Source organism: Papaver somniferum, chromosome 11 (genome assembly GCF_003573695.1).
Source record: "Papaver somniferum cultivar HN1 chromosome 11, ASM357369v1, whole genome shotgun sequence".
In the NCBI taxonomy this organism is placed as follows: Eukaryota; Viridiplantae; Streptophyta; class Magnoliopsida; order Ranunculales; family Papaveraceae; genus Papaver; species Papaver somniferum.
In genome coordinates this window covers 27,930,377-27,947,538 of record NC_039368.1, presented here as the reverse complement: position 1 = coordinate 27,947,538, position 17,162 = coordinate 27,930,377, and the positions used below count along the sequence as shown (strand labels likewise).

Genomic DNA, 17,162 nt, shown 5'->3' with positions numbered 1-17,162 from the left:
TCTTATCACATGTCTTTTTTTTGTTATCAGTGCTAGGATTGTGCCTTACATAGCTAGATTGACATCTCCATTTTGCTGTGAGCTTAACTGTTTTGCACATGTCACATTTGATGGAATCTGAGCTTATATTTTGACCTAGAACTTTGTAGGTACGTTCTAAGCAAACCTTCACGAGACTTCAACTCGTCCACTAGGGACACTTAGTGGTTTAAAAGGCTTAGTGCATACGCTAAATGCATTCGAGAGACCAGCGACAGTGGTATAGTTAGGATTTCCTTAGTTTTGTTTTACTTGAGGACAAGTAAAATTCAGGTTTGGGGGTATTTGATGAGTGCCAAATATTGTATATATCTATCCCTTTTTGTTGGCATTTAACTCATCTTTTGTGCATTAATTCTACATTTTATCCCATATTCTGTATTTTCATTGTTTTCAAGAATAAATATTTTTCTTACTTAATTTTGCATTTTTAGGTAATAAATAAAGTCTGGATGAATTGCGGAGCGGAAAAGAGTTGAAGAGTGGTGAAAAGCCGGAAGAAATTACGCAAGGAAGCCGCAAAGAATGGAGCGCACGTCCAAAAAGCTAGGAATGGGCTCAAGAAGGAAGAATTGTTCTTAAAGAAGATATGGGCTTGGCATACCCAAGGCCCAAAACCCTTACCCAAACCCATTTTCTATAACCAAAACCGCATCCATCTTCAGCCGTCGGATTGGATCCATCTCATCATCTGATGGTCGCTCCTTCATCGCGCATCAAAATCTGAAGCTCTTGCAAAACACCATAGTGCCTAAATTCCAAGCCTTCAGATTAGATTGTAGTTGAATCCAACGATCGCTTCTTTGCCTGCGCATCAAACCCAGATACTTCCGCTTAACACTACAACACCTAACTCCATATGGCGCCGTTAATTTCGTTGTATATCTGCATCCAACGGTCGCTGCCAGCATCTTCACTTTTATCCGTTAGATCAATCTTCATCTCCACACCCCACGGCTCAGCGTCGCAGATCATCAAACTCGATACGCCCGCTTAACACCATAGTACCAGAAACATATAACCCAAACAAACTACCCCTTCTTCTTTCTTCCATCGAGCTCTCCTTCACCACCATACCCTGTTTGCAGAACCACCACCACCTACTCTGCCGTACCAGTTCCATAGCCACCTCCTTCTCCATCAACAACTCCCCACAACAACCACAATCCATCATATCCCTCAATACCCCCATCACCTATTAATCTATTTCAACAACTCCACCATCCTCATCACTGTTAGGGTTGGATTTGGTGAATTAGGTTGATAGATGAAGCAATTGGCGCGTGGGAATGGAGCAGGTGAACAAGGAAAATAATGGGTCGACGATTGAAGTGTCAAATCACATGTTTGGTGAGTAAAATTCGAAACCCTAATTTCAACTGTCCAAATTAGGTTTTTGGGGATTTTTATAGAAAACCCTAATTTCTGTTAGGGAAAGCCTGGAGACGAATAGAGAGAAACATGGGTTCAAATTGTACTATCAAATTAGGTAGAATCAAATACCTAATTTCTGTGTTGTTTGATTTTGGGATTTGGGTGAAGAACCCTAATTTTGTATTTTGGGGAAATGGGGTCTGTGGGTATAAATAGCCTTGTGGGTGTTGTTGTAAAACTTTATGCTGGAATAGCCAGTGTCCAGAACTTTGTTCTGTTAATGTTCACTTTTTTTGCTGTTCATATTAAGTTCTGTTCTGAGTTTCTCCATTTTGTTCTCTGTTCCTGTTAATGTGTGCTGTTAATGTTTAAATGTTCATGTATTGTTCTGTTGCCGTTTATCTTGTTGTTCACTATTATGTTTAGTGTTTAAGGTTTAGTTCCTCAACTGTTGTTTCAATTCACTGTCAAGAAGTGATGGAATGTTAGGCTAGAAGCCTTAGAGCATTGTGTTGATTGAGCATTGGGGAGAAACTAGTGCTCACTAGTGACTGTGAGCAAACTGGTTCTCTTCCCACTCTAGTTGTATGCCTAGGCTCACCTTCACCATTTCACCTTCACCATTTCACCTTCACTGTTATGTGCTTCCCATGTTATGTTATTGTGTTTAAATTCATGTTTTGTTCACTGTTAGTGGTAGAAGTTTAGCTTTGAGGCACTGTATTGATTGAGCAGTGGGGAGAAACTAGTGCTCACTAGTGACTGTGAGCAAACTAGTTCTCTTCCCACTCTAGTAGTATGCCTAGGTTCACCTTCACCATTTCACCTTCACCATCTCCCCTGCCCTTGGCTTAGGCCTTGGTATATGCTTCCATTGTTTCATTGTCTTTACCACTGTCACTTTAGTGTTTTTGTCTCACTGCTTTCTTATTCACTTCATCTGTTTTCTTTCTCTGTTTCTTTTCTGTTTTCATTTCACTGACACTCTTTGATACACTATATCTTTGTTACTCTTCCCTACTGCTGCTGTTGTGCCTCTCTTCCTTTGCACTGCTGCTGCTACTACTTGCTGTGCACCTGCTCCTGCTGTGCCAGCCACCACTGCCCTGCAACCCTGTTGCTGCTGCTGCTTTCCTTGGCTTGCTGCCTTTTCCTTGCTGCTGCTGCTTTCTTTCCCCTGCTGCTGCTGCAACTGAGTTTGGCTCACAGCAAAAGCCCACTGTAAACTGTTAAAGGCTAAGAGCCCATTAATTGTCCAAGTTCATTATCAAGCCCAGTTCAATTCATTTAAAGAATACTGAGCCCAATTCAATTCATTACCAAGGCTCAGTCCAGTACATTAAACCAAAGCCCGACCAACTGAGTCCAAGGCTCAGTTCACTTCAAAGGCCCAAGGCCCAAAGCACTTCATTATCACACAAGCCCATAGTACAAAACAGAAGCTTAATCAAAGCCCATTGGTACCCAAAGTCCATTGGTACCCAAAGCCCAACAATAGCCATTTAGAGCCCAAAATAACTAGAAAACTCCAAACACACCCAGTCTCTGTGGATCGACCCGTACTTGCATGAGCTACAACTGACGACCGTGCACTTGCGGTATTACTGTAGGCCCGCGTTTCATTACGCTCATTTTTATACACTCCTCCGGGCCCACCAATGCTTAGCTTAAGTGTTTTGATGTCCCATGCTTTAGATTTACAGTCATTACTTTCGGAATCTACTTTGGCAAAGAATAAGAGTCAATAATCTTTATCATATGAGTTATAATTGTGTAGAATTGATTTTTGAACCACATGAGTGTGAAAATTGGTGAAATCCCGAGTCTCGGTACCTCTCGATATTGTGACAACTTTTTTGTGTATATATTTTCTTTATTTTTAAGTCTAGAATCGATTCTTTGCAAGTCCGAGCGAATGATACTTTACTTACCACTTTCAAAATTACATCAATTTTTGGCGCCACCGACGCGGATTTGTATTAGGTTTTAAGTTTTAGATTTTTTTTTATTTTTTAGATTTTTTTTGTTCTCTTTTACGCCTTTGGTATTTTTTTATTCTTTTCATATTTGGAGCGAAGCGACAAGGAAAGAAAAAGCGCTATAAAAGGAAAGCATCTCCAAACAAGGAAAGAAAAGAGGAATCCGAAAAGAGTGAAGAAGAAGATTTTGTATATAGTTATTTTAGTTCTTTTTATTCTTGGAAACTGTATTAGGGTTTGATTTTTTGTAATTTTTCTTTTTATTTTTGGACATTTTTCTTTTTGGACTTGGACATTATTTTTAAAACCCTAAGGAAGGGTTGATTTAAATAAAACTGCTGCAGGGAAGGACGACAGTTACGATACTGTCTTGGCCCCTCAGGTTCGTACACTGACATTGGAGTCGGTGGCCTGAGTCGACTTCAACGGTTCATCTCCCATCTGGTACGGGAGGTAAGACTCTATCCACCCACGAATCCCCTGTCAGTGGGTTTTATTTTGTTGACACATGTGCACACACCAATTGCATCGTCAGACTACCGAGTTTAGGAAAACTCGTGGATTAGTAAGTTGAACCCGTGCCTTGGGCCTTATGGGAGTTACCAGCTGAAAGTCCACAAACCTCAGCCTTGTACCTTTGACCAGTCTTTGACTGTAGGTATATTTTGATGTGGTAACCCGAGCTTACCCATTTTAGTCAACCTTGAATTTGCACGTGCACAATATAATGTCGAACTGGTATTACAATAGCCAATACAAAGAATATCCGACTGGGTTTCAAATTGGACATTCCTACTTTGACCATAGTGTGAATAGTGGTTGGAACATCAACCTTTTGAAGGTTATGGGTCATACCATGGTGAGCCTAATTACTATGCACACATGCACCGATCATACGAGCAAGAAAATAAAGAAAATTATAGTACTAGTTCCTCGTCTTTGGACAATATAATGAAAATGTTGGAAACTAGTCCCTATTATGATCCTTCTGGACCCGTTCTTCCTCTAGAAGCGTCTCTCAAACAATTAACTGAGAATACAAATAGGTTTGTGTTAGAAATGAATAAACAAAATGCACCCATGAGTGAACCTTCTATACACGATACCATAAGGAAGTCATGTGAGTCGAGTCACGATACCATAAGGAAGTCATGTGAATCGATTCAAAAGCTTTTGTTAGAGGCCCAGAACAGAACTGCTCGAAATAATCTCCAATATAGTATTTCCAATAGTACCCTTGAAAATGAGGATAATTATTTGCACAATCAAGATGACGAGGTTAGAATTGGTAACACTACTTGTTTCGATGAGGTTCAACCATTTTCATATTATTATAATGATGATTATGATGAGGATAGTGCTGATGAAGAATCTGAAATTTGTAGGCATAGTGATCAGGAATTTGTACTCCAATTGAGCTTTATAATGATAGTATTATTTCTAGTTCAAATCCAAATAATTTTAATAATTATTCACCTATTCCAAAGGACGAGGATTTGACTAGAGATTCCACCGTTCTAGACGATGTAGAATTTCCTTTTGATTACGAAGCCGATAATGTTTTAGAGGAACGAGTTTATTCTGAGAATAATGTTTTAGAGTCTACCGATTTAGAAACAATAGTCTTAGACGAAGAAGATGAACTCGTAGAGCCTTTAAATATGTGTGAGGATGCATCACCTGAGTATAACCTAGAAGAAGCAATTGACTACTTTCAGGATTCTGACGATCTAGAAATTAAGGAAATTGTAGCTAGTCTATCTAGAGGCACCCAAAACTCTAAGTTTGGGGGTAATTATCATTCTCCATGTGCCTTACCTTTAGCTCTTACAAATATCCCTCACTTGGGACTTGACATATGTACCTCTACCATTTTACAAGATCATCTTCAGACACGTTTTCCCGAACCTAGTGATGTCCAAGAAGAAGCCCAGTTGTTAGAAACCCATCCTTAGGTTGATGTGGTTTACCCAGGCTATGATACCCAGATTGATTTTGTTTTCCCACCAAAAGCTTTTCAACCAATTGCGGGGACTTATAAGTTTAAAATGTGTCATTTATTGAGTTTTTAGACTAAGCCTAAGTACTTTAGGAAATTAGTATCGACACATTTGATTAAGAACAACCATCACTCTCATTTTGGTCAAATGTGTGAGTCAACTATGATTGACTATGAGGATCCACAGTTGTTCGGGTTATTATTATGTGCTTATAAATTATTATTTGAGTTTTTGCAGACTTTACAACCTGATATTGCAGATCTTACTTATGAGGAGTTGCAGCCCATGAAAATATGTTATTTAGACCCCTTTATTAAACCTGAACCTGAACCACAACTAGATGTAGTTGTTTTAAACAGGAAACTAGGAAAGGGTGTGCTATGTTTATTCACTTTCTTGGTTTGTTGCAATTTCCTTTTGTCTGTGGTAACATTTTTTTATGCAGAAGATCCACAATTGTTTCGGTTATTGCTATATGATTCGAGGTGATTAATTCTTTCTTATGTATGCTGAAGACGTTAAACTTAGCACTTCTTGGGAGGTAACCCAATCTCATGCAACACGGTAATATCTTTCCTTTAATCTTTTGCTTCAAATGGTAACAATTTCTCCTTGTTCATGCTTTTAATTTTATCTAAGAACATTGAGGACAATGTTAGATTTAAGTATGGGGGTATGGGAGAAACTTTTCAGTTGCAATAAATAAACTCCAGAGCCTAGAAATTTATACTTATTATGGATGGCACTAACCAATCTAAGTGGATGGAAGCATCTTGGATGTAGGAGTTGAGGAACCAATCTGATTAGATGGAAACATCTAAAGAGTCTATTCATAAAAGCACAGAGCTCAGGTGTTAGAAATAACATGGTAGTTTCGCCATATCTCGTTGAGTCATTTTCACTTCTGTTTTTATTTTGTTTTTCTTTTTAAAATACGTTTCTCTAAGTGATTAGGTGGGGCTCACGAATCAAGTTGTTACCACTGCTAGGGTGTCATAGAGTGATTGAGATACCAAAAAAAATAAAAAAATAAATTAAGACCAGACCACCAGACCAAACGGAATAAATTGTTCAATAAAATCGACCACTGGTTCCCTTGTATATGCCAACTGAATTGATCTAGAATTAGGATTATCGACCACTGGTTCCTTTGTATATGCTAGTAGTGTTGATATTAGTCAAACTAGTATGTCAGTCCATTAGGATATGTTCATTTTGGCAGTGGCCTTCAGACATATATGAGAAACACCGTTCACCTAGTCAACATCAAAACCATCTATGTTTTTCTCTATATCCATCTCTTAATCTATCCATGTGATTTGTTGACTCCGGATATTGATTTTCATAGAGCGACTATCTAAGTAGAGCTCTGTCACTTATATATGAATTTTAGTATGTCGGTGTAAACTCGCGTACAACAATTGGAATTTCGCATCAGGGTACTTCCTCCTGTAGTCAATAAGTATGCCAACCAAGGAGATCTTTAGTGCCTTCCAAGGTTCTGCCTAGATAGCGAGGGTCTGGAGTAAAGGTTTTATGGGTATACCTCTGGTAAGCCCTCCCGAGACTATAACTCGTCCACTAGGGCCACCTAGGGGTTTAAAGGCTTGTTGCAGATGCTAAGTGCAATCGACGATGCCTGCGACAGTGAGATAGGATTTTATTTTGTAGATTTGATTTGCTCGGGACTAGCAAATAATAAGTTTGGAAGTATTTGATAGACGCATTGTGTATCCATTTTGTTCTCCATTTTCTATATTGTTAGTACCCATTTTCGTATTTATTTTGGCATTTTATGTTTCTGTAGGTGTTTTTGGAGAAATGAGCTTTTGCTGCGAAATCGGCTCGAAAACTTGTGTAAACCACCCGGAGGACATCTTCTATTCACACCCCCAATTTGGATAAGGGGCACTCCACTGTTATTTGCACCCCATATGTGTTATTTACACCCATGGCTATGGGTACCCCTACTCTGGTTAGGGGGAAACCCATTTTCACATGCATTTTGGCGGGAGTTTCAATTTCAAAAGTGATTTCATCTGCGTAGTTTTGGGAAGAGATTATGATGAGTTCTTCTCGGATTTCTTTGTGGGTTCAGTTTAGTTTGGGACTGTTTGGATTAGATAAGGACTGTAGGTGACCTAGAATCGAAGAAAATAAGTTAAGTAGGGATTCACGAGAAAACAGGGGAGAAGAATATAACCGGGTTTTTGGATCGATTTTGAGGAGAGTTTGGTCAGTTTTGTTCGCTGGATTGGATTGGGATAGGCCTGTTTAGGTCAAGAAGGTTCGGCAATGATCTTAAAAGCGCAAAAAGAGGAAGTTTCCTTATGGTTATTTGTGGAACATGGAAAGATATATAGTCGAAATTTTGTGATATTCTTGGAAGTGCTGTGAAAGATAAGGAAATGATTTGATCCTAGGATCCAATTATAACTTGGAGAAGGGTTTTGGCAACTGAGAAACCGCGGAAAGGAGAAAATAAAGGGAAGTATTCCCGTAACTTTATGAGGAGGAAAAAAACAGAATTATTCTCGGGATTTAGTTGTCCCTCCGTGTATAAAAAGGTTGGTACGAGTCCAAATAAAGGGAATCGGGAGTTTGGGGTGGTTGATGTGAAGAACGAAACGCTGTGGAGGAGAAGTAGCAGCAGGTGAAGAAGGAGAAGAGTTGCAGACGACACTACAGAAGTGTCGTTTTCAAGAACCCTAATCTGAAGAACATTAAGATGCACAACAGTCGCAATCAAGGTCTTATAATAAACAGTTCTATAATAGTCCAATAGCCACGCATATCTTCAGTTAGCAACACTTCTTGTAACAGTGAATTATGTAGAGCCATTGAAGCGTTGCATATTCGTTGAGTTGTATAATTTCTTCAATAAAAACACCTTTTGAGCCATGATTTATTATTTTGGACCTGTTTTTGATATGAGGAGCTAAACCCCAACACTGAGACGACGGAGGAAGCCCTTTTTCATCATTGTGGTAATTCTATTAATTCTTTATATGACTTTTTGCACTAAAACTGAATTGATTTATGATTTCTCTTGAATGGTTGTGATTTCAATTGATGGGTCATGCTTAGCTTAAGTGTTTTGGTGTCCCATGCTTTAGATTTACAGTCATTACTTTCAGAATCTACTTTGGCATAGAATAAGAGTCAATAATCTTTATCATATGAGTTATAATTGTGTAGAATTGATTTTTGAACCACATGAGTGTGAAAATTGGTGAAATCCCGAGTCTCAGTACCTCTCGATATTGTGACAACTTTTTTGTGTATATATTTTCTTTATTTTTAAGTATAGAATCGAGTCTTTACAAGTCCGAGCGAACGATACTTTACTTACCACTTTCAAAACTACATCAACATGCATCTGACTAATGTAACTAGGAGTTATATATGCATCTGATGACTAGTGTAAATGAGAGTTACACATTGGGCACTCATGCATAAAACATCGACTGTAGTTCTCAAAGGTGACTTCTATCCTAAACGCAAACAAATAGGGTAAGAGACTAAAAGGATATGTTATATATATAACATTACAACAAGGAATTGGTCAAAAATTAGTTACTCTAGTAGGATTGTCACATTTAGCAACTGTGAATACCAATATTCTGTGGAGCACGTGTCACGATTTTAGTGGTCGCATGCAAGATAACTGTGTGGCCCCCGCGATAAACAGGAGCCTGAGGAGCAGCAGATCCCTTCTGGATCCACTTTATCCCATCTCTAGGAAGCATACCTCGACGGCTTAGATGGTAAAGTAACCCTAGTCTAGGGAGATGGCAGCTGGCGAAGGGATAGAGGTATCTGACATATCCAATCAGCATTTAATGCCGCGAGCTCTTATCTGCATGCTTCACCAAGGCACTTGGAGAGAGGTGAGATGGCACAATCTGAATGGCGAAGGCTCACGGTGAACGAAGGTACAATCTGCATTGAGGCTGGGTAGTTCCCAAAGGAACGTGGGTCAACTGAGGTGGCAGAGTCCGACTGGAGAAAGCTTGCGGTGAACGAAGGTACCATTGGTACGGAAGATATATCAGGATATGATGGACCCAAAGACAACAAATATATATCTGGAGCAGAAGGGGCTATAAATACCAAGCTTCACCAACAAAGAAAGGCATTCAATACCCATGAGAGAAGATCTAGTCTTAAGCTTATATCTATTTAATGTTTATAACCCAAGTACTTAATATAACTTGAGTTCTCTCTATTACTTTAGGAAGCATTTAAGATCTTTTTAAAAAACCTAAACTTAATACAAACAATCACTCATCACCCCGTGGACGTGGACGAAAGTCGAACCACATAATCTCTTGTGTCTCGTGATAACTTCGTAGCATTTACGTTACATTTGAGTTCTTCACAATTATTGTTATCTTGAGTACCTTTTATTACTTAGCATTTACAGTTCAATTGAGACATCGTTACTACTTAATACCAGATTCTATGAGCTGTATAAATTACGTAGACTATGGGAAAATTAGTAGTCACAGTTTGGCGCTAGAAAAATTGCTCACCAGCTTGAGATTTTATGTTCCTGTATTTCTATTTACTTACACATCTTCTTGGATGAAGAGATCTAAGAATATCAAGGGTGGATCTCACTTTCTAGTGATACGTTCATCTGTTATTTACATAAGTTCTTTGAGTTCATTTCCTCTAAAACTTGCAATCTTACATATGTACAAAGTTTTTTTTTCAAAGAAACGTGTTCAAAAAACGTTAAAACTTTTGATTTGTACTAAACAACCTTTTCTGACAAAGTATCCTTTGGATCTGGGTATCTCAGAACACTAGGGAATCGCAGTGAGAATTAAGGAGAATAAATCTTAAAAAGCATTTAATAGCCTCGGATATTTGAGGATCTGACACCATGTTCTCAATTGTTTTCAACGTTTAATGTCGTTTTTCCAAGGGTGTCATAAGAAATTAAATACCCATCTTTTCAAACATCACTTTAGTCCTTTTTATGAAAAATATGCTCAACCGTCTTTTGTGTAAGAGCATTAATTGCTACTTTAACTGTGACTACTAATTTTCCCATAGTCTACGTAATGTAAACAACTCAGAGGATCAGATACTATGTAGTAATTTTACCTCTGTTGAACTGATGATACTAAGTAATAAATGATATCTAAGATCACGATAATAAAAAATAATAATAATATAACGTAAATACTTCTAAGTTATCATGGACACAAGATATTACGTGGTTCGACTTTTGTCTACGTCCGCGGGGTAATGAATGATTTGTTTGTATTAAGTTATGGTGGTTACAAAGATCTTAAATGCTTCCCAAAGTAATAGAGAGAACTAAAGTCAAAGTGAATACTTAAGTTCTAAACATTAAAGAGGTATAAGATTAAGACTAGATCTCCTTCTCCTAGATATTGGATGCATTTAATTTTTTGGTGAGGCTTGGTATTTATAGACCCCTTCTGTTCCAGGTATATCTTTGCTATCTTTGGATCCATCGTTTCCTGATATACCTTCCGTGCAAATGGTACCTTCGTTCGCCGCGTGCTTTCTCCAGTCAAACTCTGCCACCTCAGCTGACCCACGTTCCTTCGGGAACTTCCCAGCCTTAGTACAGATTGTACCTTCGTTCACCGCTAACCTTTGCCAGTCAGATTCAGCCACGTCATTCTTCTTCACGTGCTTTGGTTATGCGTGTAGATAATAGATTTGTGCATTTAATGCTGATTAGATGCTATGACTACTCGTTTTCCCGTAGTCTACGTAATGTATACATCTATGAGGATCTGATACTAAGCAATATTGATACCTCTGTTGAACTGATGATGCTAAGTAGTAAATGATATCTTAGATCGCAATAATAACGAAGAACACAAATATAATGTAAAAGCATCTAAGTTATCATGAGACACAAGAGATTACGTGGTTTGACATTTGTCTACGTCCACGGGGTAATGAGTGATTGTTTTATATTAAGTTTGAGGTGGTTACAAAGATCTTAAATGCTTCCAAAAGTAATAGAGAGAACTCAAGTGGAAGTAAATACTTAAGTTCTAAACATTAAAGAGGTATAATCTTAAGACTAGATCTTCTCTCCTATATATTGAATACCTTTAGGTTGTTGGTGAGGCTTAGTATTTATAGCCCCTTATGCTCCAGGTATATCTTTGCTATCTCCGAGTCTATCATTTGCTGATATAACTTTCGTACCAATGGTACCTTCATCCACCGCATGCTTTCTCCAGTCACATTCCTCCACCTCAGCTGACCCACATTCCTTCGGGAACTACCCAATCTTAGTACAGGTTGTACCTTCGTTCACCTCCAGCTTCTGCCAATCGGGTTCTTCCACGCCTTCTCTCTTCATGTGCCTTGATTCATTCATGTAGATAAGAGATTTGTGCATTTAATGCTGATTAGATACATCATCTACCTATGTCCCTTCTCCAGCTGCCTCTTTGTAGATAGGCTTTTACTCTTCTCATCTCAACCATCGAGGCCTCCTTCCTTGGGGCGAGATAAAATAGATCTGTGGAGGTATCCTTTGCTACTTAGGTTTCTCTTTCCAGTGAAGGCTACATAGTTGGATTTGTATGCGACCACTAAGATCGTGACACGTGCTCCTCAGAATATTGGTATCCACAGTTTGCCCCTTTTCTTTCATATTCTACCGTTTGGTAGAAGTGAAAGAAAACTTCCGCTACGCCGCCAATTTTTCACATACCGATTGGATGGTCCCTACATGTACTTTCATGTAATAACTTCCCCTTGAATTTCGGGACATCCAAATTTTTTTCGATTTTCCAGCCACCTATAAGAAAAGGACAAAGAGAAGGGATTTTATTAACTCCCTTTCTCCTTCTTCCTCGAACTGTCGCTCTCTATCTTTTTCATTGAGATTCTTCTCTGCTGCTAACTGCTCCTTTTCTCCTTTGATTCTCCGCGTGCTTTGGATCCACAGTCGATCGTACAAGTAAGTGATACTCGCTTTTTGGTTTTGATTTTCCTTCATGCTTTCCCATGTTGTCTTGTTTTTGACTAGGAGATTCTCTGATGTTGCCATTATACTTGCATGTGAGAAATTATGTTCTTTTTTACTTGTTTGCTCCGTATGAGAACTTGGGTTTTACTCTATTTTGGCCGTTGATGGTGATTTCGCCATGATTGTTCTTCATCTGCAACTTTGATCATGTGATCAATGGTTCTTGTTTTTCTCCCATAATATGTTTAAACTGCTCCCTTTGGTTGGTTAAGTGAAACCCATGCCCAAAGTTCGCCAGTTTTTTCCTTTAATTTGCTTTTTAATGGACTGCAATTTTCTTCTGCCATTGTTGATGGAGATGTTCTTCCTGTTGGTTTTAGGCATTATGAGGCTTCCGAAGAAACCTACGCGCAAGGGTCCGAAGATATCTTCGTCGACCGATCCTCCTCCGCGAATGGATCATCCTGATGCTATGCCATCTCTTCCTCCTGAGGATTCTGAGGTGCCTACGGTCGCTGGGGAGGATGCGGACCCTGATGCTGAAGAGTTTGTTATTGAGAACCTTCCACCTCCTCCTCCTCACTATGAGCTTCAGAGGCTCCAACTGCGTGACAAGGACAACTTTGCTCATCTGTCTATTGCTGAGATTACCAAGTCTTTTCGCCTTCACAAGTTTGAGATTTTCTTTGTTAATGGCCCTGACGTTCTTACCGAGTCTCTCATTCGAGATTTTCCTTACGATGAGAATAATATTTTGATTAGCGTTGGCCAACTGGCCGCATGTATGCTTCTTCCTTTGTATAGTAGAAAGGAAACTTTCTATTATGACGTCTTGTGCACCAGGGATGACCCGGCAAATAAGACTCAGGTCCGGTGAGTTTACCAGTATACTGGTAATTACTGGCGTGCCCTTCGTGAAAGCTGGTACCGTAGCAAGGGCAAAACAACCTTGGAGTCTTATGATCCCTTTTCTGAGGGGAGATCTAAGCGGGAGGATTATAACCCTGCCAACTTCAATGCTACGTATGCTAATGCTATTCAAAAGAGTAATATTATTCCTTAGAGTGTTGGTCCTCGTTGCATCCATGTTACTTCTAGGCAGATTAGGGAAGGTAATAGCCTTCGCTTGCCAGAGAAGATTGATAAGACTGGTTTGACTACCATCCCCTATTCTGCTAGGCTGCCTTTGCCAAAGTATGATCGCATTCGTCTTGATCACGATGATCGTTGGGCTCGTACTCCTATTCGTGTGGTTGGTCCTTGGGCTTATGGTTTCACCACTACGGATCCTTCAGTCCCTCGTTCGGGTCGTTCTTTGCCTGAGAAGTATGATGGGTATCGGCCTTGGATTTTTAATCCTGCTGCTTCTCACGAGGTACCTTTGTTGTTAATATCTTCGTTTTGCTTAGATATCTTTATCTGCTTTGATGTCTTCGTTAACTTTAATACCTTCGTTTTTATTTGATATCTTTGTTCTGATGATTTTCTTTTGCAGTCTTCCCCTGCTTCTTCTGTTGGGACTGCTCCAAGCTCTGCTGGCAATTATGTGGCCACAAAGACTAGGAAGAGGAAGGCTTAGGTCGAAACGCCTGCGGAGGTAAGGATCATTTCCATACCTTTGTGCATGTATATTCCTTGGTACCTTGCCCCTGATTCTTAGCTGACGCATGTGTTTTTTTGCAGTCTTCCCAAAGGAAGGGTAAGTTGAAGACCGTGATTGATCTTGATGCTTTGGATGATGATCCTAAGGCTGCTGGTGAGGGACCAGCGAAGACATGGAGGATATCGAGGATACTGGCCTTAGTCCTCATTTGGATGATATTGAGGAGGATTTTTCCAAGGATAACCCTAGCCCAGTCCGAGCTTCTTCTGTTGAGGGTGAGAATCTTCTTGTTGGTGCTGGTGCTCAGCTGATCGAGCATGTTAGTGTTCAGGATCCTGCACCTATGTTGTCTTTGAAGATGCCTTCATTTTCTGCTCCTAGCAAGGCTTTACACGCTATTTCTGCTACTGCTGGGGCTGTTGTTGCGGCTTCTAAGAGTCTGCCTTCGTCTCCTGCTAACTCTCTTCAATCTAGCGATTCGTTTTCTAAGGTTGTTGCCCCTACGGCGAGGGATGGTAGCTCAGATTATCAGCAGAAGAAGAAGGTTGTGATTTCACTAGACAACATCTCCTTCAATGGTGCTCCTACTTCACTAGGGAGCGCTCAGTCTGTCTCTACTTCCCCTGTTAGCAAAGCTGTTGGACCTCCACCTTTGTCACCAAATTGGACCATAATGGGTAATCTTCCTTCTGCCGGTGACATGGATTTGGGCGGCTCTTAAGCTCCTCGTTATGTTCCTAGCTCTTCCACCATGCCATCCCTTCATCATGGTGAGGGTTAAGCAGTCCTTCCCCTTGCTCGTGCGCAAACAAACGAGGGTGCTGCTGCTGAATCTAGCCAGGGTAGGTTGCCAGAGAGCTTGAGCTTAGGCGGTTCTGATGACGCTATTCTTGAGGCCATCCTGCGGGATTCCAAGGGTCCCTTTTCTGTTGGAGTTGATCATCATCATCTTGGTAGTTCTTTTGAGATAGCTTCGCAGATGGACGTGTTATCTGCCCAGTATCGTGCTGCCAAAGACTTGTTCTTTGATCCTGATTGTCTCCGCTCCAGTCGAAGCTTTAGTGAGATCTGTAGGGGTAGCATTCAAGAGATGGAAGCTTTCATGGATATCTACGCGAATTTCCTCTCTCGTCTTTCAACGTTCTCAGTAAGTGATTCTTACCTTGTTGTTTTTCTTCTTAATTTGAACTTCGTCCGCTCTTATATTGCTTTGTTTGCAGCTTTGCAAGAAGATCGATGTTGGTTATACCTTATTCAAGGTTTACCGGGCTAAGTGCACTCATTTGAGTGCCCTGTTGGAACACGCCCGTCAAGAGTATGCTCTTGATGTTGCTCAGCAGCCTTCGTCGAGTGATGCTACTTCTACGGATAAGATATCTTCGTTGGAGGATGACATGAGGAAAACTCAAAGGTCTCTGGAAGCTTGTTTATTGGATCTTGAGAGAGATAATAACGCTGCTAAGGTTTCCGAGGAGGGTCGCAAAGCTGCTGATACTGCCTTGGCTGCTGAATCTTCTAAAGCCATAGGTTTGTTTCTTCTTCTCCTTGGCTTGTTTCTTTATTTTCTGGTTGCGTAGTCCTAAGACAACCTTCGTCTCCCATACGGTAGTTTTAGTGAACTTAGATGTCTCCAAGATCAAGTGTCCAAGCTAACCTCCGATGTTTGGTATTATCAAAAGAAGTCTGATAGGCTGATGAACGTAACTGTTTATAATGAGGCCCAACTTTCCCTTGAGTCCGCCCATAATGCAGACTTAGTGAAGCAGATGGCTTCGCTTCGTAAGGAGTGTGACGAAGCCCTTAGATAGAAGGAGAGTCTCATTTTAAAGCAAAACGAGGATATTGCCTTAGTCGAGAGGCGTCTCTCAGCCCTAGAAGTTATTCGTAAGAAATATCACGTCTTTGAAGATGCTTGTGCCTCCTTAGCTAAGGTTACTGCGGAGCATAATGTATTAACTTCTGAGGTCTGTTCTCTTAAAAACGAACTTGTTGATGCCAGGTTCATGCCTTATTCCATGTCTCATGCATCCTTAGTAAAAAGGTTTGAAGAGTTAGAGAATGTGTACCAAGCTTTATCCTCTGAGAATGCTTCGCTCCGGATAGATGTTGATGATCTTCGGACGGAAAGGGATAACCTTGTGGAAGACCTTGATGCGGCTGAGGTGGATCTTGCTGAGGCTCAACATAGTTTAGAAGAATCCTTTAGCCATGCCGGAGGTAGCTTAGGATAATTATTTTTCTGTAGCATCCTTTGTGTGTTCAACTGCTTTTTCTCGTTATTAATACCCTTCGTATCCGCAAGTTTCCAGGAGCAGTTGGTGGGTGCAAATGCTAAGATTAGCCGCCTTGAGGGTCAGATATCTGCGTTGGAAATATCTCGCCAGTTTGATGCTACTGCTAAGTTTAAATCTGAGGCACTTCAGCAAGCTAATGATCAGCTTAGTGCTCAGATTATGGAGCTCCGTCAGAAGTTGGCTTCAGATATAGAAGCTCAGGCTTCACAGATGAAGGTGCAATTTGAGCGTTCTGCCATTGATTACATCAATGATGCTTTTACGGAGGCCAAGCTCCAGGCTGAGGGAGTGATCTATCTCCGTCTTCCTTACTCGTGATCACGTTACGCTGTATTTGTTTCCAAATGAACTTCTTTGTTGTATTATGCCCCCAACTGAGGGGCCTTTGTTGTCTCCTTTCCTTGAAACAACTCTTTGTTACGTTTTGAACCTTTGTCATCTGCAACTTTTAAGACATGTTAGTCGTATTTTGGTAACATAATTATGGTACCTTTGTTATTATATGAATATATGTAGACGTGTTGTGTCTAATCATTTGCACATTCGAGTCATCACAAGGTGCTAAGGTATGTTTAACCTTTGGTGGAACATTCATCATCCTACCCAAGTATCCTTTGGCCAGAAGGTACCATGGTGGCGAGGGCTCCTACGTGGGCAATAATTTCCTGTAACCCTACGCGTTCAGCGCGATGGCTGCTTTGCTTCGACAATGTATCTCTCTTTGTGGGATATATTGCTTATTATTTGCCTTTTAGTGGGATTCATTTTCCCTTAGGATCCGAGATTGACATATGCGCAGTTATGCCCTGCCTTGCCTCATCGTCAATTCTGACGGAGGGTGTCTATTCTAACCCAATTTGTATTTAATCAACATGTACTTTTTCTTAGCAAAAAGTT

General features: G+C 40.2%; 1 protein-coding gene across 1 annotated transcript; it reads left to right on the top strand.

The window, feature by feature from the left end:
• Positions 1–14,950: 14,950 nt before the first annotated feature.
• On the top strand, positions 14,951–16,583 carry LOC113324247. The gene is made up of 4 exons (XM_026572568.1): positions 14,951–15,118; positions 15,231–15,498; positions 15,880–15,935; positions 16,281–16,583. Exons 1-4 carry the CDS (start codon positions 14,951–14,953, stop codon positions 16,581–16,583), a joined length of 795 nt encoding a protein of 264 aa, XP_026428353.1.
• Positions 16,584–17,162: the final 579 nt, after the last annotated feature.